At 46.2% G+C, this 27,410-nt stretch overlaps 1 protein-coding gene and 1 long non-coding RNA gene across 40 annotated transcripts in view; one reads left to right on the top strand and one right to left on the bottom strand.

The window, feature by feature from the left end:
- Nucleotides 1–14,193: 14,193 nt before the first annotated feature.
- The window catches only part of Celf4 (CUGBP Elav-like family member 4), a 280,862-nt gene continuing 267,645 nt past the window's right edge, over nucleotides 14,194–27,410 (bottom strand). For 17 of the 39 annotated variants that reach the window (XM_070029286.1, XM_070029287.1, XM_070029290.1 and 14 more), the window contains 2 exons: nucleotides 24,449–24,620; nucleotides 14,195–16,471 (listed from right to left, as the gene is read on the bottom strand). In XM_070029286.1, the coding sequence (XP_069885387.1) occupies nucleotides 24,493–24,620 (128 nt within the window). In that variant the 3' untranslated portion in view covers nucleotides 14,195–16,471; nucleotides 24,449–24,492. Of the gene's footprint in view, nucleotides 16,472–18,473; nucleotides 18,559–24,448; nucleotides 24,621–24,986; nucleotides 25,066–27,410 lie in introns of those variants that run through there. The other 22 variants (XM_070029251.1, XM_070029253.1, XM_070029254.1 and 19 more) reach the window with 5 other exon arrangements.
- Nucleotides 19,253–24,268, top strand: LOC138832028 (uncharacterized). The gene is made up of 3 exons (XR_011373479.1): nucleotides 19,253–19,364; nucleotides 22,167–22,451; nucleotides 23,767–24,268. It is a non-coding gene; the product is annotated as an uncharacterized lncRNA (long non-coding RNA).

Below are 27,410 nucleotides of genomic sequence, written 5' to 3'. Positions count from 1 at the left end.
CTCTCAAGCTAAAAACCAAATAAGCCAATTGCCACAAATGCCATAAGGTTATTCTTGTGTCTAGAGACAAAGCTAGAGAGGAATGAGGTAATCCTAATCCTCAGGGAATATGTGAGCTAGCAGCTAGAGAACCAGTTTCATAGATTAGTGTTCCTGGTTTCTTCAGCCACTTGGGTTCTACTGCTCCATTTGAAAAGGACCTTTTACCTTCTCAGACTTCAGCTTCATAGCTATATTTCTTTCTCTGTCACTTCCACAACATACACACACTGAACAGTATGTAGGAGCCAAGCTGGTAGCTCATGCCTGTAATCCTAGCTGCTGAAAAGGCTGAGATCTGAGGATCATAGTTCAAAGCAAGCCCTGGCAGGAAAGTCTGTGAGGTGCTTGTCTCCAATTAACTACTAAAAAAGCTAGAAACAGAGCTATGGCTCAAAATGGTAGAACACTAGCCTTGGACACAAAAGCTCAGGTATACACCCAGGCCTTGAATTCAAGCCCTAGGACCAGCACACATATACACTCACACAAAATGAGTTGAGCCCTTAATCCATTTGTACTGCTACAACAAAACCTAAAGCTTGATCATTTATACAGGGAAAACAAAATGTTTGTCACAGTTGTGGGAGCTGAAAGTTCTAGGCTGAAGGCATTGGTAGGGTCAGTTGCCCCAGAGAAAACAAAATGTTTGTCACAGTTGTGGGAGCTGAAAGTTCTAGGCTGAAGGCATTGGTAGGGTCAGTTGCCCCAATGAACTTCATCCTCCTGAGGAGCCAAAGTCTGAGTCCTTGCATGGCTAAAGAGCAAGCTAGCAAGCTGACTAAAGGCTGTCTACAATGTCTTATATAAGGGCCTTAATCCTAACAATGATGAAGTACTCATTGCCTAATCATCTTCAAAGCCCTGCCTCTTAATACCATTACATTAGCAACATCTGAATGTTGGAAAGGACACTTGCAACCCATCCCAAAACAAAAAACAACAGTGTGCCTAGCCTGTTCTGTCTGCCCTACCATTCTAGTCACAGAATTCAGTGGATGAATTGGACCTTAGAGCACATGGTCATCCACTTTTATTTTATAGATGAAGAAAATTCAGGGAGAAAAAGTGGCTTTTTTGAGGTTCCACATCCTGTCAGTGGCAGATCTGGTTGCCAGGTTGGTATCTTCAGTACATCACCTGCTTTGATCTGGTGCCCCAAGAGAAGCATTTAAAAAAATCTCAACTAGGACTGAGCATTTCCCCACCATTCTTCAGGAAAGAGTCCTCACATACCACTTGGACAAGGTAGGAAAAATGCCACATGTTCGCTCCTTTGGCTTTTGTCAGTAACCCTCATTAGTTGAATGCCACTATCTGGACCCTCTTTCTGTCTGCAGAACTAGAAGCTCTGGCAAAGCAATATATACATGAAAAAGACCTATTTCCAGGAGAGAGTGACTTTTCTAATAATAGAGGCTACAATAACTCTAGTGAAGACTGCTTCTAAAACACATTGGCCAAAATAAAGATAAGGCCTTCCTTCAATTGGGTGGAGGTGGTACTTGGACTCCAATAAGAATAATCTATAGCATATGTTGCCAATATAGCAACCAGTTACAATGCCCTTTCTAAGTCCACCACCAGTGTTCTTGGCCAGTTGAAAGACCCCTCACGCACACACCAGGCCCAGAGTTCAGATTGATGGGGTTGATCCCTCTCGGGAATCAGATATGAAAACAAGTAGCCTTTGGTACAGATCTCACTTGTAAGCCATTGTTATGTTATACAACTATAGTTATAGCACTTGGGAAGATGAAGATGGGAAGAGCAAAATTCAAGGCCAAATGGGTTACATAGTAAGATGCTGTTTCAAAAAATAATTCAGTTGTATTTCTTGCTAGTTGGATGATATGAAGCAAAAATTTAACCATACCGCCTAAAATTTAGTATTCTGTATACGTTGGGTATCTCATCTACAAAATGAGATGATGATGCAAACCTCTGATAGGATGATTGTGGAAAGAAATGCAAGATAGTGCATATTAAAGACTTAGGTATAGATAGAATCTGACAGATTCAAGTAAGGGTTCCACTAATAGTCACCATTGGTATTAATGAACTAATAAAACACATAGAAGCAAAGCTTCAAGCTGTGAAATCACCACTGAATGATAAGTACAGAGGCATAAGGGAGGGAAGAAGGGATAAATGATAAAGATGTCAGACATTGCTCCAGTGGAGTTCCCTTCATGGAAACAAGGTGAGGAGAGTTCATGGCACACTCAAGAGTATTGGGGCGGAGGGGGTTTGGGGGGCAGGGGCAGGGCACGGGACTCCATTTTCCCTTTCCCAGTCACATCTCTATAATGAGTAGAATTGTTCTTACATCAATATCTTCCCTACTTAAAAACCAAACACCGCCCCCCCGCAGTATTTTCAGGACAAAGAACACATCTTGTAGGTATACTGGTGCTCTAGACATGTGGCCTCCACATCCATTTTCTTCTTCATCTCCTTTCCTCCACTGCAGCTTACAACTATTTGCCACGGTCCACTGACAAGACACAGCACACTCGAATCTCTCCAGATAGACTTAGTTGTCATCACTTCCATGAGGTTTTCCTAATTTCCCAGGAATCCTGTGCTTGTGACTCCAATAATACTGTAGCTCAGCTGTTACAGCCCATCTCACTCTAAACCGTATTGTGTTGTGTGCTATTTGTATTCTCTATTAGAATATTGTGTCTTAATTAACATGAACCTACTTTGAGGAACCTAGCTTTACAACTTGTGAGCAACATCTGTAAGTAACTTAGTTGCATCCTGTGAGCATCAGAAAAAAATAGTTTATCAAATGACTTAGAAAGATGAAAGTGATCATTCTAAGCTACTGTTAGGTTAACTGAGCAGGAAGTAGCCAAGAGAAAAGTCATAATGACAAGGTCAACTTGTCCATGAAAGTAAGCTGGCAGAGTAGATGAGGGAGGCAGAGTGGGAGTGTTACCATTTAAATGTATATTTGGTGATTGGCTTTAAAAATTGGCTCCACTTGAAAGCCGGTGAGGGCTTCAGAGCTGGTCTCTCCTGATGTTGGGTGTTTGTCACATACATACCTGCAAGTGACCCACTTGTGAGGTCTTGAAGCAGTCATATGCTGCTAAGTCTAGATGGAAGGGTTGGGCAGCGTTGGCTAACACGTCACTGGTATCATCACTCAGATAGCAGCTCCTGTGTTCTCTGCTGCCAGGATGCCCTGAGCCTATTGACCTTTGGATGAGAATGTTCTGCAGATAGGAAGCGGTGCCCCACCCCCACGTTGTCGTTCTATCCACCTTTAAGTCGAGAGGCAGCCAGTCCTGTGCTTTGACAGTCTGAGAACAAATACTGGCACTCATGTTCCTGCCAAGTGGGTGAGTTTCAGCCCCACGATCTCCTCCCAACTGCAAGTGATTTAGACTTACTGGATTTATGTAACATTGGGAAATGGTAAACTGTGTAAATTTGTGTTCCAGGGACAGTTATTTATGGAGGGTCATTTTTTAGCTCAAGTGTTAGAAGTGTTAAATCATTATAATAAATTCCTGCTATTCAGACTTTCTTACATTGTAATTTTTTCTAAGCATGAATGAGGAGATCCATTATTGTTCTAATATACTATTATATATGTCTTCTCAAAGTGACACAACTTACTACATCAAGTGGTGAATAATAGAAGGAAATTTACCATGTTGGAATTTTTTAATGAGCAGTGATGAGTGTGAGCAGGTTCTTAGGAACAGTGCTATTTAGCAGAATTCCTGGCCTCTCTTTTTCCCAGGATAAGAGAAGCAGCCTAGGGTGGATCTGGATGGCATAACAGCGCCCCCCTGAGCTTCAATTGAGAGGAATGGGGCCAGGGATGCCAGTTGGCTCTATTTCATCCTGTGTGGGGGCTTCTAGAAAAAAAAAGAAAACCTCTGTGTCTCCATCACCATGACACATCAGTGCCAAAATCATCACTCTGAACAGAAAGCTGCCCTCCTAGAACTCTATCCTTCTTTCTCCTCAGAGAGATCACCTTTCTCCCCACCTGGAAAATACATAGCTTTCCTCAGAGTTGGTGATGTAAAAAGTTCTAGAATCAGCTGGTTGCCAGTATCTCGTGCCTGTAATTCTAGCTACTCAGGAGGCTGAGATCTAAGGATCATGATTCAAAGCCAGCCCAAGCAGAAAAAATTGGAGATGCTCATCTCCAATTAACCACTCAAAAACTGGAAGCGGTGCTCAAAGTAGTAGATCACTAGCTTTGAGCAAAAGAGCTCAGGGATAGCACCCTGATCCTGAGTTCAAACCCCACAACTGACAAAAAAATATAGTTTTAGAATTGTTGTCTTATGTGAACTCTGAGGCATTTTCTAACTGTCCACTCAGCCAGGGAAAAGCACAGTGACATGGCTCCTACCATCAAGCAGCATCAGTGGAGAGAGGTAGATGGTCAAGTGGAATAGCAACTCTAGTTTCCTGAGATCAGTGCGGTTGGAAGTAGGGACACCAGCAGAAGAACACTATGTTGAAAAATACAGAGTCCAGGACCCCTCAAGGGGAACAAACTCAAGGAGAGTCTGAAGTACTAAGTACTAAGCCTAGGGAGCAGCAGGGCCCCCCTGGATTCCAATCCTCAGAAACAAGCTACAGTTTCCTTAGTGTTTCAGAAGACAGCTAAGTTCAAGTCTTTGCTCTGTCATGGCAACTGTGTGACACTGCCCAGTTCCTTTTGTCCAAATCCAATGTCTCTATGTGCATAATATAGAAAACACACATGGGCACATTTGCCTCAAAATCTACAAGGGGACGTGATGAAAGTTTGCTCCCACACACCTGCCGAGTAAACGTCTACAAGGGCTCTGTGCATATCAGGTGTTTTCACAATTTATCTGAAGGCTTGCAAGGGGCAAGCAAGCCCCTCTGAAGCCTGGAGAGCTGGGGACCCCATGGCAGCTAGCAAGAGCTGAGAGTGCCAGCTTCTAGCCATTGCTGTTTCCCTGCTTCATGCCACCACTTTGGGCAGTGCTTCCAGCCCGGTAGCCTGGCAGCAGGGCAGAGTCCACTGCCACACTTGTCGCAGTGTCAGAGCTCTGTTTACCTGTTTCTCCCACCAGCTAAACTTTATCCCTCATTCAGACATCCCAGCTCTCCAGATTCCAGTCTGAATCAATATCACAAGTAGACAGAGCTCAGAACTTTCCCAGGCCTGTAACTTCTGAACTGTGGGCAACATGGCTCCCTACCTCCATTTAGGTACCTGTGAATGGCTCCCTGCTCTTTCCACTCCCCTTTCTAAAACCCTTCTTCTACTCCCAACCTCTACTATTTGCCCACATGTGCCTTCTCTCTTCAGAATGAAATACCTGGTGATATTGTTTCCTTCTTTGGTTAGGTAGCTCCTGGACAAAGGGGTGAGAATGGGAACCCCTATTATTTCTGAATGAGAAGTAGTGTTTTTAATGGGATGGAGGCAGAAAGCACAGTGTCCTTGTCACAGGCTGCTCATGGGTTCTCCTTTCAGGTCGCCGAGCACACGGCCTGGGGATTGGTTCCTAGAATGGCCATTTTGAATGTCCGGCAGCTCTCTCATGCTGGCCCACTTAATGTTCACTCATACTGGTTGTGCTTGTGTTGTGGGTTTTTTTTTTTTCCCAAAAATTGTACTTCAAAGTCAGATAATATACAAGTTGTTTAAATAGGACAAAGAATTTCAGTATACTTTTCATTTTCTTCAAGGATAACATTTTGTTTGCTTGTTCATTCTCTTTCTCACACATAAAAACACTCATACCATTGCTTACTTCCTGAAATATTTGATGGTAAATTTCTGATCTGATACTCTCCTTTCTCCCCAGTTGTTCAGAAGGTATGTCCTAAAAACAAGAACAGAGTCTTCCATAACTCTACAATCAAAATCAGGAATTTAACCTATCAACTTGATTTTAATTACTAGTTATTGAACTGGTATTTCTTGTTTGTTTGTTTTTTTTTTAGGGTCCGGTCATGGGGCCTGAACTCTGGGCCTGGGCGCTGTCCCTCAGCTCTTCAGCTCAGGGCTAGTGCTCTACCACTTGAGACACAGCGCCACTTCCAGCTTTTTTTTTCTTTTTACTTATGTGGTGCTGAGGAATCGAACCCAGGGCCTCATGCATGCAAGGCAAGCGCTCTACCACTGAGCCACCTTCCCAGCCCATGAACTGGTATTTCTTATCAGAAACAAAATGTTCTAATATAACAAGTTGTCATATCTCTTTCAATAAATAGTCATTTCTTTTATTAGTCTTGAGTAATATATCTTGATGATTCAAGTTATATGGTTTTTAGCAAGAATAAATGGTGCCGTATCCTTAGTATATCAGGTTAAGATGTCCTTGATAGCTTGGTGACATTCTGAGTGATTTAAACTTTGATAACCAGGTTATCAAGTCTCCTGGTCAGGGTTATACACTGTATAATGACTCCCCTTTGATGATTTATAACATCTTATAGGGAGGATGTTTTGACACTATGTAACTACTGTTTCTCTTCTACGTTTTATCCACTAGTTCCATCATCGCTGAAGATCCAGCACATTCCATTTAAATCCTTAGTCTTCTACAATGACCCTGCCTTCCTTTCATCCACGTGGCCAATGTTAGGATGACAGTGGGAAAAGAGATAATATATTCTTGTCTTTATGGTGTTCAGCTATAGTGAGAGCTATACATCCTGAATAACGCAGAAGGGAATTTGAACCAGGGCCCCATGAAAGGATCCACTCTGAGTGCAATAGAACATCACAAATGGCTCCTCAACACTGATTTCAGGGACAAGGAGAATTTAAGGAATCAGAACTCTGGAAAGGCATGTGAATCTGTGTCCATAAGCCAGATTTCAGGGCCCAAATAGGACCCTGACCCAAATGCCTGTCCTTCCAGGAGCCTCCCAGAAACCGACAAGATGAGAAACAGGAAGTTTTCTTTTAGTTCATGTTCAGAGTGAGGCAAGGTGGGCAAAAGGGCCATGTTGAGGGTGGACATGAGGTTCTTCAGAAGAGGCCCAGAAAGCCTCTTTCACCCCCACCTACTCTGTGCCAGGCATTGGGGTCAATGATGTAGATACAGAATGTTCCTCAAGCAGTTCTTGACTAAAAGGAGACCTCAAGCCTAAGGGCTTCTAAAGGCCACTTAGCAATCAGGTCCAGGCAGCATGTATCTGCTGCCCAGAGCCAAGGGAGGGCAAAATAGACAATAGTGGGTGAAACACTCTGCCAGGTCCTCTCATTCTGTGGTGTCTCTCATCTGCAAGACATCAAGTCGCCGTCTCTACTGCCATTTCCCAGTGATTGGCAGACAGCTGACAGCAATGATGACCATTTGTGGAGGACACTGAGGCCAGAGAGGTCTGTGGCTTAATTCCACTCTTCTACTCTGCAGTTAAGTTGTATATCTTTGTCTGTGGTTCGAAAGCATAACAAAGAGGCTTCTGAGAGACCAGTCATGAAGGTGCTTTGAATAGCCAGCCTCTTCCAATGTAATAAGGTGACCCCAAGCATAAGATCCACTGTTAGGGAGATCTGGGTTCAGCCAGAAGCTCTACTGCTTGCCATGGAACTCCATGGTGAATCACAGTACACTCATCGGTACTATAGTGCCCAAGGGTGTGTAGGCAGATAACTGTAATGGTATTGGTGGTTGGCAATGTTTACACAAGGCCCTATGGCTTCCCCAGTGTATTTCTTGCCTTCCTAATATATTTTACAGTTCTTCAGAAAGAACCCTTTGTTCAGATCTGTTTTGTACCTTTTCATCCTCTGAAGTCTGGTTCCAGGTATCTCTTCCCCCTCAGTCTGGGATATTTGCCTGCCCTCTTCTGGATTATCCGCCACTCCCCACACACTTCTCCCTTATTATCCTAAATAAGGTTGTCTTTGCTTGTTAGGAAACTTTTGGGAAGTGAGTTAATTCAGGCTTTATTACTTTCTTGCAGTGTGATTTGGTCAAAGTTACCTGCCAGATGTCCAAGTTTCTGAATGTATAAGTAACAGCACAGCACCTTGCCTAATCCTTCCAGGATAAGAGATAATATAACACACACTACACTGTCCCTGGAAGATGGATATTTTTGTGCATTCTTCATTTCTCCACTTCTAATCCTCAGCACAATGTATGTACCAGAGAGAGTGAGAAAGAGAGAGAAAGAGAGAGAGAGAGAGAGAGAGAGAGAGAGAGAGAGAGAGAGAGATGACAAGTTAGAGAACAAAGCACACCCCAAGGTAAGTTTTATTTTCAAACAAAACTAATGAGACCAAGGTCTAAACCCAAAGAAAAGGCTTAATGATGAGATCTTAGCCCTGATCATAAGGTAGACCTTATGTTGTTACAAGGGCTCATGTCTCAGGGCCATTTTCTACTCATGATGAAGAAAGTGACAGTGGCTTGCTTCTGAGGACCCTGTAATTTCCTAGAAGAAATGAGATGGTAAAAGGGAGCCCAAGTTGGCAGTGTCTGTCCCCTTGGCTTATTTGTTACCCCAGTGTCCGTGACCCCTAGAGATGGGCCCAGGAATAAGGAAGGAGACAGGGACAGTGAGCATGCTAGAGATCCTGATGATAAGAGGCGTCTGCATACCTCCATTAGAGAAGCACAGAACTTTTAGCTTATCATGTCCCTTTTATTGTAAGTGATTAGGAGCCAGATTTCATTGATCTTAAAATCTGCTTAGCATTTCCTCCAGTGTTCAATATCCTGGAAAACTGCTAGCACAGCCCAATAGGCTTTTAAATTCTAGGTAGCTGCAGAAAATGTTAGTAAATATTATACATAATTCCATTTGACTTCCTCTCCTTGATTAGAAGAAAAGTGAATTGGGGGGCTGGGAAGGTAGCTCAGTGGTAGAGCGCTTGTCTTGCATGCATGAGGCCCTGGGTTCCATTCCTCAGCACCACATAAGCAGAAAAAAAAAAGCCGGAAGTGGCACTGTGGCTCAAGAGGTAGAGCGCTACTAGCCTTGAGATGAAGAGCTGAGGGACAGCGCCCAGGCCCAAAGTTCAAGCCCCATGACCGGACCGCCCCCCCCCCCAAAAAAAAAACAAAAAAGAAAGAAAGAAAAGTGAATTGGGTCTTTGGGACACTTATTTCTCTTTTTCTGTCCCTCCCACCAGCAGGTGCTACCAGGCAGGAAGAACTGGGAACCCACCAGCAACATAGTTACCAATTTGTCCATCATGTCCTTCAAGAACTCCAGCCCAGATAATCATGGAGAGAAGAAGAAAAATAGGATGGCACCCATGTCAGTATAGATACAGCCATGTCTTAAGAGTGATGCTATGGGGGAAGGCAATGAGAAAGGCACACACAGAGGACATGAAGGAAAGGTCATGAAGGATGAATTTTGCAGAGAGTGTACACCTGAGAAGAAATTGGCAGGCAAAGGAGGACATAAAGTAGAGAATCACAGCTCTGCAGACAGGTTTGGGCTTCAGCTTTGGGGAATTTTGTCAAGGGACTTAACATCTCTGAGCCACTTGTTTTCTGGGTGTAAGCACACCTAGATCATAGATCATTGTGAGAATTAAATGAGATAATAATTATTCCGCTTTTAGCACAGTATCTAGCACAGAGCAATCATCCCAGAATTGATAGCTAACCCAATGCTTTCAAGAGTGGAGCCTTCATAGCAACAGTGTGACTCCCTCTTGGCCAGTGGGCCTTGAGCATCCCATAGTCTGGGTCCATCCCTGCCTAGCTCTGTGTCTCCCCAGTGAAAATAAAGATGAAGCCCCAAATGCTACATCCACATACTAAAGGCCATGGTAAGCACCAAAAAACTAGTAGTGCTAGCTGCCTCAAGGGAAGGGAATGGGAGGGGGGCAGGATTCAGGCTAAGGAGAATTTATTGTATCCTTTTCCTGCTCTTTGAAATAAATGAATATGTTCCCTAATCCAAAATACAGATGAAAAATTTTTTAATGCAAAGGCCAAATTTAGTTTGCAGCCTGAGGCCATAGGAGCTGGGTTGGGGGGCTGGTGGCTACAGCCAGCAGCAGCTGCAGAGACATCAGGAATTCTTTTGGGAAGAAGAAAGGGTGAAGACATCAGAGTTGGCATAGGATTGACAGCTGACTGGGGTCCCTGGAAAAGAGCAGTGAGACCAGAGGTGAGTGAACCTAACGCGATAGAACTCTCCGGCGGCCCAGGCTAACTGCACTATGATTAAAAAGACTCAAACTGTGGTGTCAAGTTTAATCTTGCTGTGGTTGAGAAGTGAGTTGTCCATGGAGTGGAATTAAGGAAAGGGAAGGGCATGATCACAGGCTGACCTATCCATGTGGAGTAATTGTAATATAAAAATTTTCCCACTCAGAGGGTTCTTAGGATAGGATGTGTCTCATTTTGCATCACAGCATTCTAAGGGCTGGGGTATCCCCATCCTACACATAAGGAAATTGAGGCTCAAAGAGATTAAGTCACTTTTCCAAAATGAAAAGAGGGCATTTCAGAGAACTAGGTGAATTCTGATCTGGGAGTCAGAGCTTAGGCCGTTTTGTTCCATGACAGTAGCCTCCCGGCCCTTCTAATCTTGGCAAATACTGGCGAGGCCTCCAACAAAGGGTAGAAGCAGAGGTGGCATTGCTCAGAATCCTTGAAGATGAAGCATTAGAAAAACTGGAGGAAGGAGTGGGAGTGGGAAGGAGGTGGGGAGCTGGAACTGGGGAGCCAGGTGTTAAAGAACCGGGAGTGTTGAGGGCCAGAGACTGGGGTGGGGGCTGGGGAAAGCTTGTAAATAAAGTCATAATTTGAAGATGGAAGGGAGAAAAGTTTAGAAAAAACAGGAATATCAAGAGAGAAATTAGAAGGCTTTCTTCTCTCAAAGGGCTGATACCTGCAAGCCTTCCCAGGGGTGGGGATTGTTGGCTGTGCTCTCATTCCATATTTTCAGAATGCTGACCTCTAGTTGTCTGTAACTTGCTTGTGTAGGCAATGAAGCAACACTGACTAAAATTCTGGCCTATAATCCTAGCTACACTGGAGGCTAAGATACGAGGATTGTGGTTCGAAGCCAACCCAGGCAGAAAAGTCCACAAAACTCTTTATCTCCAATTAACCACCAAAACGCTCTTGGAAATAAACTTCACAACTTAGAGGGAGAAGAGATTTGGGGGTGAGGAGTGAGAGAAAATGAGGAGGGGGTAACACTGTTCAAAAAGAAATGTACTCATTACCTTACTTATGTAACCATAACCTCTCTGTACATTACCTTTACAATAAAATTATTTTTTAAGAGAAAAAAAAGCTCCAGAAGCAGAGATATGGCTCAAGTGGTTGAGTACTAGCCCTGATAAACCTATGCCCTGAGGTCAAGCCTCAGTTCTGGCAAAAAAAAAAAAAAAAAGTTCTGGCTGCCCAGAGTCAATGCTCTCCTGAATGGGATGTATCAATACTAGCTGATAATTTTTGCTTGAATGGTGATTCTGTTTGGGGAAATAGCCAAGTGATACACACAGCCAAGACTTATGTTGTTGCTTGGTCTGAGCTGGGTTCTGAGCTCATGCTCTTCATCCACCTTACCAAGTAGTTAAACAAAAGCTGGCTCAAGCCAGCTGGGTTCCAACACTGGACTTGGAGAATTGCCCGAACTAACACCAGCAGCTCTGATGGCTGTAAAGCTCTAGAAGCCTGTGTCATACCTTACCATTTCTCCACCTGCAAGGAAGAATGGGAGGTTCTTGCTCAGAATGGGATAAAAAAAAAATCCAAAATGAGGTAGAAGCTACTAAATGAAACATCTCGATACACTTTTTTTTTCATGTTCACATTGTAGAGAAATGAGGAGGAAAGGAGAGGAAATAGGTAGCAGGGAAGCTGTTACTACAAAGAGGTAGCAGAGGAGCTGAAAGGACTTTGCCAACTGTTGGGACAGGTCCAGCCATCTTTAAGTGGTACTGGACAGTGGTCCGGGGCTCACACTAGGAGGCAGACTCACGCTCAGAGCAGGCTGTGGAAAGGTTTTTTGGCCAGGTACTCTCCAGCCGTTAGATCTCAAAGCAGCATATAAAAAAATTAAAGAGAAACTGAGGCATCTACTAGTGCAAAGCCTAATATCTGCAATCAGTGTCAACATGTTTCATGAGCTGACAGGGATTAGGGAAGGCCACCTGAGGATTAGGTGTGCAGGTATTATATCTAGTGGGTATTATACTTGAAATTTTACAAAGTAGCAATAAACAAAAGGCTTCACATTGCAGGAAGGATACCAGCAGAGGGATATGAACCATAGAACCAAAGTATAAACATAAGAATTGGCTCGTGTCTTCACCCTGCAGATCCGGAGCTCTTAACCAGGGAAGGATGGGTAAGCTTGCCAGGTCCCCAAGCTTCTTGCACTCCTGTGCAAAGTGACCAGAGTGTGTTAACTTTTCAATGATTCCATAGCCATCACTACCCGCAAGGTTGAAAGCACCAATATCTCCTAAACGGACTGTGCATCAATTGGTCACTTGGTGTGTGTGCAGTTTTCAAATCAAGGGTTTTTTTTTTTTTTAGAACTGGCGTATACACAGCTAGCTCTCGTGATTTCATTTCATCTCTCTGTGTAATCACCCATACCTGGGCAAGGTAAAACTGGTCAACAAGCTTCTCTGCTCCTCACTGGTAGCAGCTCCCAGGACCACACAGCACTGTGCCAAAGCACCTTCAGTGGTGGATAGAGTTTATCAGTGACACACAGTATACCAGATAGATACATACATGATAACAAACGTCTAAGGACATCTTGAGGCTTGAGTAGCTAATTGTTGAGACTAACAAATTCAGTGATGTTCAAGCTGTAAATAGCTAACAGAAACCACAGTTTGGGATAGACCCCACCCTACACACATACACATTCCCTGTGGAATCTGCAGAAAACACTCTGTTCCACACAGGTCAGTGTAACCTCAGTCTGACATCCACCCCTGGAAGTGAACCCTTCCAGGAAGTGCGGCTAACCCTGGATGGGCAAGCCGGCTATCCCCCAAAGTGTGCAGCTTGGTAGGCAGACTAGGGAAAATAGTGTAGGGACAGTGTCTCTCCTGAAACCATCTCCATATTGAAGCCAAGGCTTGACTTTTCTGAAGCACAGAAGTCTTGTTTCCAGGATGCTATTATACAGGACAACTTGTGAAACAAGGAATTGTCCTCCTGGCCCTTGGGGTACAGGTGGAAGGGGAGTTTGGATGAGGAGGTCCGGGTAGTTCTCTGCCACTGGCTGAGTCTCTGAGCTCTGCTCCCCACTACCCCTCTTCAGGTGGTAACAAGGCATGTGTCAACTATCTCCCAGGGCTGTTTTCCCCCTTCTACAGACATAAGACTCCACACAGTTTCCCTGCCTGTCACCCTGGAGAGTGGTGAGGACCCTTGGAAGGAGTCTGCCCGTCTTTAGAGTAAGCTTCAGGGCTGAAGGTTACAGGCAGGGGACAGAGGAGGGTTGGCCAGGAAAGGACAGAGGAAGGAAGGTGGCTGGTGTGCATCTGTCAGGAAACCTGTTCCTCCTCTGTACTAAGTCCTGCTTCACATCCTTTTCCCTCTGTTCACGCTTCACCCACCCTCTATAGGGCATCTCTCATGTCACGTCTAAGTGTTGGGGAAGCTCCCTAGAGCAAGACCCCAGCTTTTCCTTCTACAATTCCTCCTACAATCCCAGAACACTGACTGTGAAGTCATCATCCCGAATCCTCCATGTTCTACTAACAAAACAGTCCCGAGGACTGTAAGGTTCAGGACTAAGGAGAAAAGGTTCCGTGGCAAATTTGGGGTTGCATTCCTATCCTCCTTTCATTATAAATGTCATTATGCCTACTCCCCCAAAATATCAGATCACCCACCCCAACTCTTGGGTCTGCCTTCTGGTCAGATGGTCTTGTTTTTCTCATGTCAGAGAAAAAAAATACACATTTGGGCATTATGACCATCTCTGTCCAAGATCATCTCTGTTCTTTCTTGCAAAAGAACGAGTTTGCAATGAGGACTTTCAGAAACATGCCAGTCAAGAGATGTTCTCAGAGTAGAACAGGACTGTCATTCACTGTCCCCATCCTTTCCCTGAAGGAGCCCCACTTTGCCTGGTCTCCCAGTGAGGGCTTGTGTGGCAGGCAGATTCCAGAAGAGAAACACCAAAGCTATTTCCAATCTTGAGGTTCAGTTGGCCAGAACCAGAGAGGTACAGATCAACAAAGAAGAGGTGTTTTTTTGGTTGTTTTTTTGGTTTTTTTTTTAAACTGTGCTTTATTTAGGGCTAAGCTGGAGAAAGCGTCATCCAATAGTTACAGAAGGTTACAAGGAGTTTTAGGGAGTTGGGTGTGAAAAGAGCAGTTGTACTGAACTGCAGCTGTTTGGAATTTTTTTTTTGTACAACATCTGGACATCCTAAAAGGAGGAGTCAAGAAAAAGAAATTTTTTTTAAAAAATAAAGAAAACGATCAGAAAAAAAAAAAAGGAAAAAGCAAGAGGCCTGAGAGGAACTGGAAATTTGTTCTAAAGGAAACAAACAAACAAAAAACAAAAGAACATGGTAAGTCCAAGAGCCCCTCCCCCCCCAGGCCTCCTGATGAACAAGACATCAATAAGAAGTTATCAAGGCAGAGGTGCCAACACAAGTCTTCCCAAATAAATTATAATAAATATGTTATACTTTAAAATATATGTGTTCTTAAATAACTCAGTGTTTTTTTTCTGATTCTGAGATTTTTTAAGCAATGTCTTTAACTGCTCTAAAGTCATTTACCAAAGATAAATATCGTGCTTTCATTAAATAGTTCCTTGTTTTTTTCTCTATCATTACAATTAAAAGTCCTACAAAATATGCAAATTTATTTACAGAAAAACAGAGCCGGCATCATTTAAACATCCCTGTTTTTCAAAATTCCTTGTAAACAGTTTCAGAAATTCTTCAAAGATTGTTTATGTTTCTCTCTCTTTTTTTTCTGTGTGTGTGCATGTGTGTGCGTGTGTGTGTGTGTGTGTTCTAGTTTTTTAAAGATGAAAGTTCCCAGTTCTCCCTGGCCCGGAAAGTCTCTGGAACAAGCATGAAGGCGAGTGAAGCGGGAGGTGTCCAGGGCTTGCAGAGAGCGAGCCAGCGCGCACGCGCGGCTCCCAGAGCGAAGCGAGAGGCGCCGACCGACGACGGCTGGTGGAGGCGGCGGGCGCGTCCTGGCGGCGGGCGCGTCCTGGCCGGTCACCGCGGTGGGCCATCGGAAGCCCGCAGGTCGGGTCTGGGAGAGGAGTCCGGCCTGGCCCTCGGAGACGACGGCGTCCGACAGCACTCGCGGGGAGAAGGGATTGATGCTCAGTCTAAACTCTACAAAAGTACAGTCCTACAACATCTGGGATTTTAGCAGTAACGCTAACGTCTATAGTTTTTTTTTTCCTTTTTTAATTTTTTTTTTTTTGCTCTCCTCTAATTTTTTTCTTCTATTATATAGGTATTTTTAAACTTTTCCTTTTTTTAAAATTCTGTACAACTATTATGATTTTTAAGAGGGGGGGAAGAGTTAGAAGCATTTACAGACGTTTCACAACAATTACCTTGTCTCGGAAGTCCCTTTGTTCCCCTCCTTGTTTTCTCGCACTTCATGGTTAACGAGATTTAATGTTTGTTTGTTTTTTTCTGTTGTTGTTGTTGTGGTTGCTTTCCCCCAAATATCCACCAATCTGTTCGTCTCAACAGCTCCATCCAGACATATAATACAGAAAACCATAGGAAAGTGTCATAGACTTCAATGAGGGTAATCAAAGCGCCTCTCAAAGTATCAAAGAACTATTATCTTGCTGTTTTAAAAGCATTGAAGCATTATTTTTTTCTTTTTTTGTATTTTTTTGTATTTTTTTTAATTTTTATTACATTTTTTTTTCATAGAATCGCTCTAAGCTGTTTCAAGAACAGCAGGAGGCAGGAAGGAGGTAGTTCTCCATTCCCCTCTATTTGACATAGAGCTACACATCTGCAATAAAAAGTTTGGTCCTTTGGTCCCTAAATAGCTAAAGGAATGACAGATAGAGATGCTCAGTGCGGCCTCCCAGCCGCCCCCTGGGGACCAGGCCCCAGCTATGCGCCTGGCCCCGCCCGCCTCAGGGGCCCATGGGCTGGAAATGCCCCAGGATTGGTCAGCAGCAGCGTCTCCTCCCAAGTGCCCAGCCCTTCAGCCTCCCCATCCAGTCGTTATTTTGTGTTAAAGTTGCCTTTTTTTTTTGTAGGTTTGTTCCCCTCATTTTTCTTCCTCATCATCTTCTTTAAGTCATGTATATTTTTTCCCCCAAACACGTGCCCTCTGAACTCCACAGATGCTATACTTTCCTTGAAGAAATTTTACAGTCTCACAGAGAGTCTGGAGTCTTCAGCTTGATTGATATTGGCTGATATGTCAAAGGTGTCATCCAACAGTTCTCATTTATAAATAGAGAGAGAGAGAGGTTTGTTTTTTTTAATGTAGCCCGTTCAGCATCCTGCCCTAAAACGAAGAAAATCAGGGCTGATTAAGCCAAAAAGGAAAACACAAAATGCATCCAAACACCAATAGGAACCTGCCTCGGGGTAGGATGGGAACTCTGGGGGATGGTGGGAAGGAAGGAGAGACCAGTATGAGAATTAGTCATGATCATGATACAGTCAAAAGAAATTCGCTCTTCTATTTAAAGTGAGAAAACACTGGGCGGCCTGATGGTGATGGTTGTAGCTGAAGTTTAGAAGGTGGGAGAGCTCTCAACTTGGATGTCTTTAGAGTGTGAATTGAGGGACAGCTAGAACTAAGGGAAGAATTTGGGGGTGGGGGTATGAATTCATAATTAAACATGTCCTTGAGGGATCTAGCCCAGATACTATATGTATACAGAAGCCTAGCAAACAAGATAGCAACAATCTAGCAGCTCACCCACCCCTCCCCCAGCTAGAGGAAAAGAAGGAAGACAGAGCTGTAAGTTGAATTTTGCAGAATCCTTGCCCAGTTGCTAGCCAACCACTTCTTTCCCAAGGTCAGTTACTATTTGCGAGGCTGTGTATATATATGTATATCTGGATATATGTGTAGAATATTCACCTGCACATATGTGGATATACATGGGTATGTGTGTATGCATATGCACATAATACACACATACACACATACATAATACTTTTCTCATACATGCCAGGGAATTTAGAGGAAATTCAGAACTTCCAAGGAATGGATGGGACCACCTAAAAAAAGGTCAGAATAGATTTAATTATCAAACTAAAATCAATTAACTCAGATAGTTCTTGATTTTCGTTTTGAATGGTGGCTTTTTTGTTTTGTTTGGCTTTAAAGGAAGAAAATCATGATCTGACTAGAATCAGAAGGCGAATGCTTCATCATTGTGAGTTAACAAATGAGACTCATCTCCATTCTAGCAAGCAGCTTCCACTTATACATGAGGTGACTTGTTACATCAAGAAAGTTAGAACTGCAAAGCCCCCAGTGGAGGGGGACAACGTCATGCGTATATCAATCCATGCTGGCAGGTTTTTCACACTGTTGATTCAACAAACAGCAAACCGTACACAGCAGTCTAAACAATTACAACACCAAATAAAATAATAATAAAATTAAAAAAGAAAAACACTTGTCAAGGACCCTTTTTCAGTTGTAAACAAAAAGGTGCATTTTTGCTTTTGTTACTAGTATTCCTTCCGGACCAACCAAAAAAGCCCTCCCAAACTCCCAGTCCCCCTCGCCCCCACCCCACACTGAATTTAGTAGAAGTGGCTACAATACAAACCTTAAGACAATTGTTTCCAGGGCTCTCTTTCAGAGGCCTCTGGCTTTGGACTCTAGTTTTTTTTGGCATAGAATTTTTAAAAATCATTTTGTTACTGTAAACATTTTAGTTTTGGTTTTCATATTTTCTTTTGAGATGAGATTTAAAATAGCCTAACTGGAAAAAAGACCAGACCTAGGAAAGTGTCAATTGAAAAAGGCCCCCAAATTTCTAGAAAAAAAATAAAATCACAATATTTTCAAGTGCAAGTAAATCAACCACGCATAGATATTTTTAAGATGTTTTCCTTATTTTTAAGAAAAAAAATGAAACTGGTTTGCATAGTTAAATGATCCCATATTTTGTAATTCAGGAATTCATCTTTATTTGTACTAATTTTTTTGTTCTTTTTGTTTTGTTTTTTTTTCTCTATGTGACATCTAGAGAAGCATAAAAAAACGCTGAACAAGAAAAACCAAACAACAGAAAGTAAAACCACTGCAAGCACCAAGAACGAAACGAAAATGAGCACAGCAAAAAATCGTGGCAGCACAAAAGTCAAGAAAATGCACGTGTGATCATGACTGGCCAATCATCAACGGATACGACATCCAAGAAAAACGCTCCAATCACAGCACCTCCACGAAACTTGACGGCAAGTGTCATGCAACCGATTCTTAGCCTTGTTACATGACGCCATCATGTCACACTGTGAACTTTGAGTTGATTTGAACTTACGGATGGGGGACTTTTCTCCACTCTCATGTGATTACGTGAACTTTATTCCTAGCTCAGCGCGAGACTGTGGTGGATTTGACTGGCCCTGGTTGGGTTGTTGGAATTTGATTGAATGACAAAAGAAGAAAAGATTTATATATATATATTTATATATGTAGAGAGAGAGAGAGAGAAAGAGAGAGGACAAGAGAGTGTGGGCGGGGAAGGGAGACAAGGGAGGGGTGGGGGGGTTGGGAGTGTGGGGACAGGAGAGAGGGTTGAGGGTGAAGAAGGGCAAGGAAGAAGTTAAAACAAAATTAAAAGGAAAAATATTTATACAGCACCAGACCACAGCATCAATCCAAAAGCTTGGATGAGAGAACAGCAGTCAAATCATAAGGGAACTGAAAAGAACTCAAAGGATGGAGGAAGCCAGCAGACAGACGACATGGGCACATCAACACACACGCACATACACACACACACGGCTGTTTATGCAGACACATGATACACTGTGAACAGGAGCAGAGCCTCACACGGGGACCCTCAGGGCATCCCTCATGCGCTGGGAAGAGGAGGGGGCATGGCGGTTTGGTGAGTGAGCCAGGAAAAATCAAAACAGCCCCTCAAACCACCATGGCTGGCAAGCAGATCTCAGGGAGCAAGCTCACTGTATTAACACCCTTGATTCTGTCTCCCCAGGTTCCAAGCTCTCCTCACCTCCTGTTTGCTGTGGCTACAGCTTGAGGACCTAGCAGGGGTGGCTGGCTCAGTGGCCCTTATTGGATGGACAGGTCATATGCTGGCTAAGGGCAGATACTACACAGCAGCTTGTCTCTACCACCTGGGGTCCCACCTTGCCCTGAGCCTAGGGAAGGATGTCCCTAGATGGCAAAGACACCCAAAGACATGGTGAGATTTTATGGCCCTCCACCTTCCCCAGGTTCACCTTTCCTTAGAACCTTCAGAAAACGAAAGCTTCCATTCTTTTTGAGATTTAGAGGTAAATGACATCAATATTCTTGGCATTCTACAAACACTGCTGATTTCCTTTCATGACCCCCTCACATACTTTGTTTTTGCTCCCCAGGTGGCCAAACTGACTGAGGCTGGTTCTGGTTCCATGAAGCCTTTGCAAGGCTTCATAAGAGAGCCATAAAAGAGCCACTGCAGGGTGCGCCCGCCAGAGGGCAGTGCAGAAATCCTGCATCTCCAGCTCCTGCAGCTCTCGGTGCCTCTGTTGACCCTTCTCTCCCCACTTGTCTTCTACCTCTTACCCCTTTATACCCCACTAGCCATAGCTCTGTAGACTATCCTGTTCCCCCATTCCCTCCATCCTACCCTGCTTGCCCTCTCTCCTCCTCCCCCAGCTGCTGCATCTCAACTGCCTTCGTAACTGGAGGAGCCCTCAAGATGGAGAATGAGCTTCCTTCTCCATGAGTATCTTCAAATTGCTCCGTTTTGGGTTACATTCTGTCCCACTCCCCCATTTCCTAGCCCTATGTTCTGCCCAGGGATTTAGGGTCCCCAGCTCCATCCTCCTCCCTCCTGCTTATCTGTGAACTTGCTCTCTGCTCCTCCAAACCCTACATGCCCTTGGTTTATCGGTGGTTTCCAGTCCCACAGGCCTCTACATACTGTGGTCTGTCAGGATTTTTCCCCCTTGGGAAGATGAATGGGCACCCTCAAATTGTATGCTGTCACAGTGGATAAATTATGTAATAGCTGAGCCCTATGCCCAGCCTCCAGCTCAGCTTTTACAGAGGTATTGCCCCACCTCCCTCCTTTCTTCCCTCCCCAGCCCCTTGCCCTGCCTCCCCATGCAAGCTGCTTTCTGTGTTCTTCCAGCATCTGCTCTCTTTCAGACCATGCCTACCAAGTCCCAAATGTCACTCCCCTCTATATTGCTAATCCTCACAGAAGCTCCTAGGCTTACCCAGGATGCCTGGTTGCTCTGTACCTCTGGCATGAGGAGAAGCCTGAGAACTAAGGACTGTATTGCCATCAGGTGTCAGCTCTGGCAACTGCAATGAAGGGACACCATGGGGATTCTCCTCCTTCTCCTCCACACTAGTCCCAGGGGATCTCAGTCATTCCCTCCATCCTACCCTGCTTGCCCTCTCTCCTCCTCCTCCTCTAGCTTTCAGCCCAGCTTCCCTTCAGTGCCAAGCACTGTTCTGGGCACAGGGACTCAAATGTGGATATACACAGCCTCTCTTCCTAAAGTTCAGTTGTACACACTTCCTCACACACATCCTCTTCTCTCACACACTCATACAATGCAGCCTCCCATGCATTCAGCCCCCAGTACCTGCCCAGCTGTGCGCTCTCAATCTCTCTCTCTCTCTCTCTCTCTCTCTGTCTGTCTGTCTGTCTGTCTGTCTGTCTGTCTGTCTGTCTGTCTCTCTCTCTCTCTCTCTCTCTCTCTCTCTCTCTCTCTCTCTCTCTCTCTCTCTCTCACACACACACACACACACACACACACACACACACACATCTATCTTCCTTTAGGCCAGGTGAATCTCTGTCTACAGGAATGAGTCTTGCCTGGCCATTCTTTGGTGCACCTCGCAGAGCACAGCACTGGAGGTGAACACAGTATCATTGAGCAGCATAGGGGAGCTGAGATCATGTCTTGGAAGCTCCAAGTGGACCAAGTGGAATCAATTCAGGACAGAGTGATCCCAAGACAATTCTGAGCTGGGCAAGGCCAGGTAGGACTGTTCTGCCTGCTGGCTGTGGATCTGGTCATGATCTACTTTTTTTGCCCACTCATTCTGCTCCTGTTTCCTTCCTTAGTTTCCCAGTAAATGTTTCTTGGAGAAACTCTCATCGTGGTATAAGACAATGAGCTCAAGCAGCTAGAAGGGTGGTGGCAGCAGAAAAGGGAGGAAACAAATGAGGAAGGAGAACTTCACTGACTCTAGCCCTAATCCCTCTACAGCTGTGATCTAAGTCTATGGAATGGACCCCAACTGTGTTCCCCATGGCTAGCCTGACTGGGCCCCTCTCCTTCCCCAGTCTACTTCATGATGTTTTAACTTGACCTTGGACACCAAGCTTGCTGTGTCTTCTACCTTTACCACTGTAGGTAGCTACCTCAGCCTGGAGATCCCCTCCTTGCTACCTCTTTGCTCCCAGCAATGGCTGGTCCCTTCTATTCCTGCTCAGGCCTTCCCGAGCATGTGACACCAACTGAGGCTTCAATCATTTATAATCACCCTTCATTGGCCTGCTTTTTGGTGCCATTTTCTCCCTGGCTGGCAGCCCAAGAAGGGCCACTTCTCGCTGCAGTCCCAGAGGCTGCCTGAGAAGTCCCCATCTCCTCCTGCAACTACAGCTTCCTTAGCCTTAGGCTGGGAAGGTTGAAGGCAGCATTGGTTAAGTGCTGTCTAAGCAAAACACTGAGGAGTTTTGAAAGACTGGTTTAGGAGGAAAGAGACTGTCAGCTGCTGACTCTGGAGAAGTGAGGTGTCATATACGCTCTGAAATTCACGACACTGTGGTATAGGAGGGATGGGATGGTATGGGGGAGCTGGGGCTTCTCATTCTACTCACTTGAAGGGAACTGGGCTCCTGCTTTCAAAACTTGGCTCTACCACTTACTAGCTGAGGGACAAGTCACTTGATCCTTCTGGACTCTGTGAAAAAATGGGAATGCTGACACTAGCCAGTTGAGAGGTGGTCACAGCGAGATAATTTATGTCTTCACAGCTGTTACCTGTCAGAGTGGTGCCTGTACTAGGCCTTTGAATTCCACAGTATAAGAATCTACCCTGCTTTTTAAGCTATACCTCCTAAGCCCTCATCCCGTTTCTGAGTACCAGCTGGATCTACCCTAGAAGCTACTTCGTATCTTAGATTCCAATCAATGCAACAGCAATCCTTCATCTGGGAATTGCTCTGACTTAAAGAGTTTCTACTGTTGCTTGGGCCATGGAGGCAAAGACATCCGAACTACTATCAAGAACAGTCATTGGGACTCCTGCGATTCTCCAGGTACAACTACTATGTGCTTCCTTTAAATCCTCTGACTTCAATACCATGGGCTTATGGATAAGGAAATGGAAGTCCAGAGGGGTAAGCATTTTGACTCAGGTCACGCTTGAAACAGAGCTACCCTTGTTCAAGGAAAAGGGTTCACATATGCAGAAAGAATTGTGTGATGGAACCATCCATCTCCTTCTATGGAAATGCACGTACTTCCTGGCTACTTCCTGGTAACTGTGTGCACAGAGCTAGAAGCTCCATGGTGTGATCCACTCAGCATTGCATCCCCAGTGCTGAGAGCCAGGGCTGGCACAGAAGGTGCCAGAACTCTGAACCAACATGTATGTGTGGAGCTTCCCACAAGCCAGAAGTGGGAAGAACTGGGAAATTAGTGGGCCAGAGTCCAATTTTTCTCTTTCAGGCTTGCAGAGCAGCAATTCTTAAGGGTGGTGAGTGTTGCTTCTTCTCAGTGAATGGAGAGGGCCTTCCAGTAAGGTGAGGGTAGGATTTATGGAGAGACCAAGATGCTGAAGACTCCAGGCCTGCATTTGAATTTCTAACTCACATGCCTGATCTTTCTCCCAGGTATTCTACTCTTCCAGACATGTGGGCCAAAAGCTAGGAGTCATCCTAGGTTCCTCTTTCCCTTGTACCCTTCCTAATTCATTTGAATTCATTCAGGGAATCCAGACATCCATGGTGCTGCCTTCAAAGCACATCTAAGACATCAAATCCTTTACTCCCCATGGCCTGCTCTCTCACTGAGAGCTCAATGCAGTAGATCTTTGCTTCAGACCTTATAGAACAATATCAATACAACATTCCGAGCAAGCCTACTAAAAGCAGTCTTCTATCAGACTTTCCCCATGCCTAATCCTGCTTTGGAGATTCAAGTCTATACACAGCCTGTAGGACCCAAACCCTCCTCTGTCCCTCTGTTGTTCTCCTCCATCCCAGGTCTCCTATGCCTCTCTCTCAGCCCAAGGTGCCCTCCAGTGACTTAACCACTGCTGCTCCGTGGACTCACTGCCCATGTGCTTGCTTGCCTTGGGGCCTGTACACTGACCTTTCATCACCTTCTCAAGTCTGCTCAAATTTCAATCTCTCAAGGAGACTGGCTCTGACAACTCTACCTGATTTAACTGTAGCCAACAATTCTAACATACTAGGTAGTGCACTTTCTGTCTCCTCCTTCTCAATGTTGGCCATTCTGTTCTGAGGGCCCAACAGTACTCAAGGCACCATACTGCTGAATAAATGAGCAGGAAGAGCCCAAAGGTAATCTTCAGACCTGGTCTGACATCTCTCTCCACCCCTTTCACAGGACGCTGTGTCGAGAAAAACACTTGGTTTGACTAGGAGTGTCTGGCTTCCTCCAGCAAATTCCCTGCCTGAGAAGAAGACAGGATTGTCTACTCATTATGACTCACTACCAGGAGCAGGTGAAGGATCCAGGGCTAGGCCCTCTCTGCTCCCTACCTTTTGCCCTGTCTGTTGTTTCCAAATATCCTGCCTCTCCTGTCCTGACTGAGCTATGGCAATGTGAAGGGTCGACCCTCCTGGAAGAACTGGGGAAGGCCAGAGAGTCTGGGAGGAGGAGGCTCCAACATGTGACTAACCCCCCTGCAGGAACTGAGCTTGCCATCTGCCTTCCATCCCAAGGTCTCTGGCCAACAGAACTCTATATGATGACCTGGAGGGACAGGCCCAGGGCTGACCTTGCTTTTCAGACGGCCCCCTCACTTAATAGCCAACGCCCGGATACTAAGTGGTCCAGGGACAGGGGAACCGCCATGCCCATTTCTGCCAGGATGACCACAGCTCTGCGCCTGTCCTATGGGCTCTGGGCATGGGGGGGGGGGGGTTGGGGGGGGCAGGTTGAGCAGGGCGCATCGGGTCCAAGACACAAGTGAGCGTTGGGCCCAAGGAGGCCCTAGAATGCGGCGGGTCCGTCCGATGTCCTCTCTCCAACCTCCCGTCCCCACGCACTGGCCGCCCCCGGTTACCTGTGCGAGTCCTGGTCTCCCCCGGGGGACGCTCCCGCCGGCGCTCAGTAAGGGCGATTGGCGTCTTTGGGCCGCTTCAGCTGCACCTTGAGCCTCTTCATGCCGATCTGGAAGCCGTTCATGGCCTGGATGGCGGTCTGCGCGCTGGCTGGGTTGTCGAAGCTCACGAAGCCTGGCGAGACACGAGGGACGAGGGCCTGGGTTTCCACGGGGCCGCTCGGGACCACTCCCGGTGGGGAGGGATTGGTGGGGAGGAGGCCGGGCGGGGCGGGGCGGGGCTCACGGCTCCTCCCCCAGGCCCCGAGGCTCCTCCCCCGGCCCAGCCTCAGCGCCCCGCGGGGGCTCGCGCCCGCGCCCCGCGCCCTCCCTCCGCCCGCGTGCGAGGGCCCCTCCCCGGACTGGGCGTTCTGGAGGCCCCGGCTGCCCGGCCACACCTGGGTGCCCGCGTCCTCGGCGGGGCTCGGAGAGGTGCCCGCCCCCCACCCCGGCCGGCCCCGCCACCTCGGCCCTCTCCTTCGGTGGGAGAGGGCGGACACACCTGCGGGTGGAGGAGTTTATTGGACACTGTCCTCCCTGACAGGAGGGGGCCTGGCAGCGAGAGGGCACGGGGTGCCGGCCTGGGGAGAGAGAGGAGTGCGAGGGGACGGGAGGGGAGGCACCGCGGAGAAAAGCTCTCCACCGCCGTTTCCGGCCGCCCCCCCTCGCCAGTGTGGCCCAGCGGCCTCGCCGCCCCTGCGCCCCCCACTCCCGGTCCTGCGCGAGGCTGAGGCTGCCCGGCCAGAATCCCGGCCGACCCACCCCCCCGAGAAGCCAGACCAACGCTTCCCAACCCGCCGCCGGGCCCCCAGCAGCGGTGGGCAGGCCCTCTTCCGCGAGTGGACATGTCCCAGCCCTGCGAGCAGGCGCGCTCTCCCCGCGCCAGAGGATTTCCCTGAGCCCCCACAGTGATCGCAGCCGTCAGAATCCATCGAAAGCCATCTTAGAGAACCGGGGGGGCTACAGCGGGGCTCTGCACACCTCCACTCCCCCAGCACCCCGCCCCCCCGGCCTAAACAAAGCCCGGTGGCAGGGGTCCTAACCAGAAAGCCGGTTTGGAAGCCTATTTGGGGAAACTTTGAAAGCATCTCCTGGTGGAGACGACACGGAGGCTTCTCCATTTCTCTCCTTGATCTGTGCAGCGGGGATTTCTACGCTCGGGTAGGTGTCTAGCCAGGCCCCGTTTGGGCCAATTCAAGAAACATGAAATAGAAACATCCCCTCTTGCCCCCAAGTGTCTCCAGGAAATAAACTTTTATAGTTCTGTTTTTATCTAATACTTCCTTGAATTCACTCAAGTTCAGAAGACTTTTCTTGTAGCGTTCGATCCTGAAAAATAGGTGAAGCCTCAAAAAACAAAAAACTTACCAAGTTAAAAAAAAAAAAAACTTAAAAACAAACGACGTGAAGCCCAACTTGGTGAGTTGCTCACCCAGGCTGTCTCTGGAGCACGCCACAGAAGTGGCTGTGGGCTCCAGTCCTGGGTCAAGCTGTTTTCTTGGTTGTCTGTGGAAGCCTAGCCTTGCCTGAGACTTTATTCCAAAACAGAACACACTTTTCTCACTCTCCCCCCCTAGTGGCTCTTTCTCTCTTTTTACCCCCACCCCAAACACTGCCTCCATTTGCCTCTTTTCTTTTTCTCTTCTCTCCTTTCTGTGCTCAATTTGCTCAGGCAGCCATGCACCATCAAAGATAGAGGAAGAGGATGTATGTGTACATATCTCATTCGCACACATATGGACCCATGAGCCCAGATCAATGAAACCAACATCTGTATAAATCAATTATACCAGAGTGAACAAGAAAGATGTAGGATCACCTGTAGTTTGTGATCAGCCTTCAGTCATCCACCAACTCCCCTCCTCCCCTCTCTCCCATCTCCCTCCACTGACCTGTGTCTGATGACTAAAGTCAAGTGCTTAGCATACCAAAGCAGTTTTCAGAAGTGAGAGTGTGTCTTTTTATACTGCTCTATGCCAGACTTAAGGAGAGTGGGCAAACTAAAGCTTCTGTTCCTGCCAGGACAACATAGCCTGGCTCTAGATACAAGTTGTACCTCTCATTCCTCTGCTCGCACACTGGCACCACAGGCACCAACTCTACTTCAACACCTGGGTTTGGCAGCTCTTTTGGAAGGAAAGAAAGCAAGCAAAGCAGAGAGTAGAAGGAAGAGAGATAAAAGAGGTAATGGGGGCTTGCCTGGAGCAAGGCAAAAGGGAGGCATGGAGGGGGGGGCAGGTAGAGGAGGTCATGAAACCTTGGAGCTGGGGAGGATTCTGGGCTCAGGAGAATGTTCCTTCCTCACCAGTTTCATCACTTGGCAAAAAGGGAAGAGCCAAGAAGTGTCTGCCTGAAGACTTGGGCCCCATTAGTCAGGGCTGTGACTACTAGCTCCCCATGTACACTGTTCTCAGGGCTGTTTTCCATCCTTCAGAGCTCCCTGTTCCATTCTTATCCCACCTTTGAGAAGTTCCTGCCTTCCAGATGCCCTAAGGGAAGCCTCCAAATATCTCCCAGCCCAATGCCCATCACAGGAACACATCCTCACAAATACCTCTAGTGTTCTGTTTACACATTTATATGGATGCTGATGTAAGGCCATGTGTAATGGAGTCTCTAAGGAGTCCTCTTTACCACAGTACCACATTTATATATGGGAAAATAAAGTAAAATAGCCCTCAGAAGAAAAGGGACAATTGAACATCTAGAAGGTCTGCCCTGTCAAGACCATCTCATGGAACCTTTATAATATCTCCTAAGAGTAACTGTTAATATTTTGTTTCATGAATGAGGACACTAAGCTGAGTATTTAATGAATTGCCTACATTGAGCATGGATGCTAAGGGTCACACTATGGGTATCTGAGAAAGTGGCTAAAGGCTCCCATGGCTGGAATGAGTGAAGGGACTCAAGTGGCTTAAGAAAG

The sequence above is a fragment of the Dipodomys merriami genome, unplaced genomic scaffold (assembly GCF_024711535.1).
Source record: "Dipodomys merriami isolate MVZ:Mamm:240054 unplaced genomic scaffold, mDipMer1.0.p SCAF_2, whole genome shotgun sequence".
Taxonomy (NCBI): domain Eukaryota; kingdom Metazoa; phylum Chordata; class Mammalia; order Rodentia; family Heteromyidae; genus Dipodomys; species Dipodomys merriami.
The sequence above is the reverse complement of the archived record's forward strand: the minus strand, read 5'-3'. Positions and strand labels throughout refer to the sequence as shown.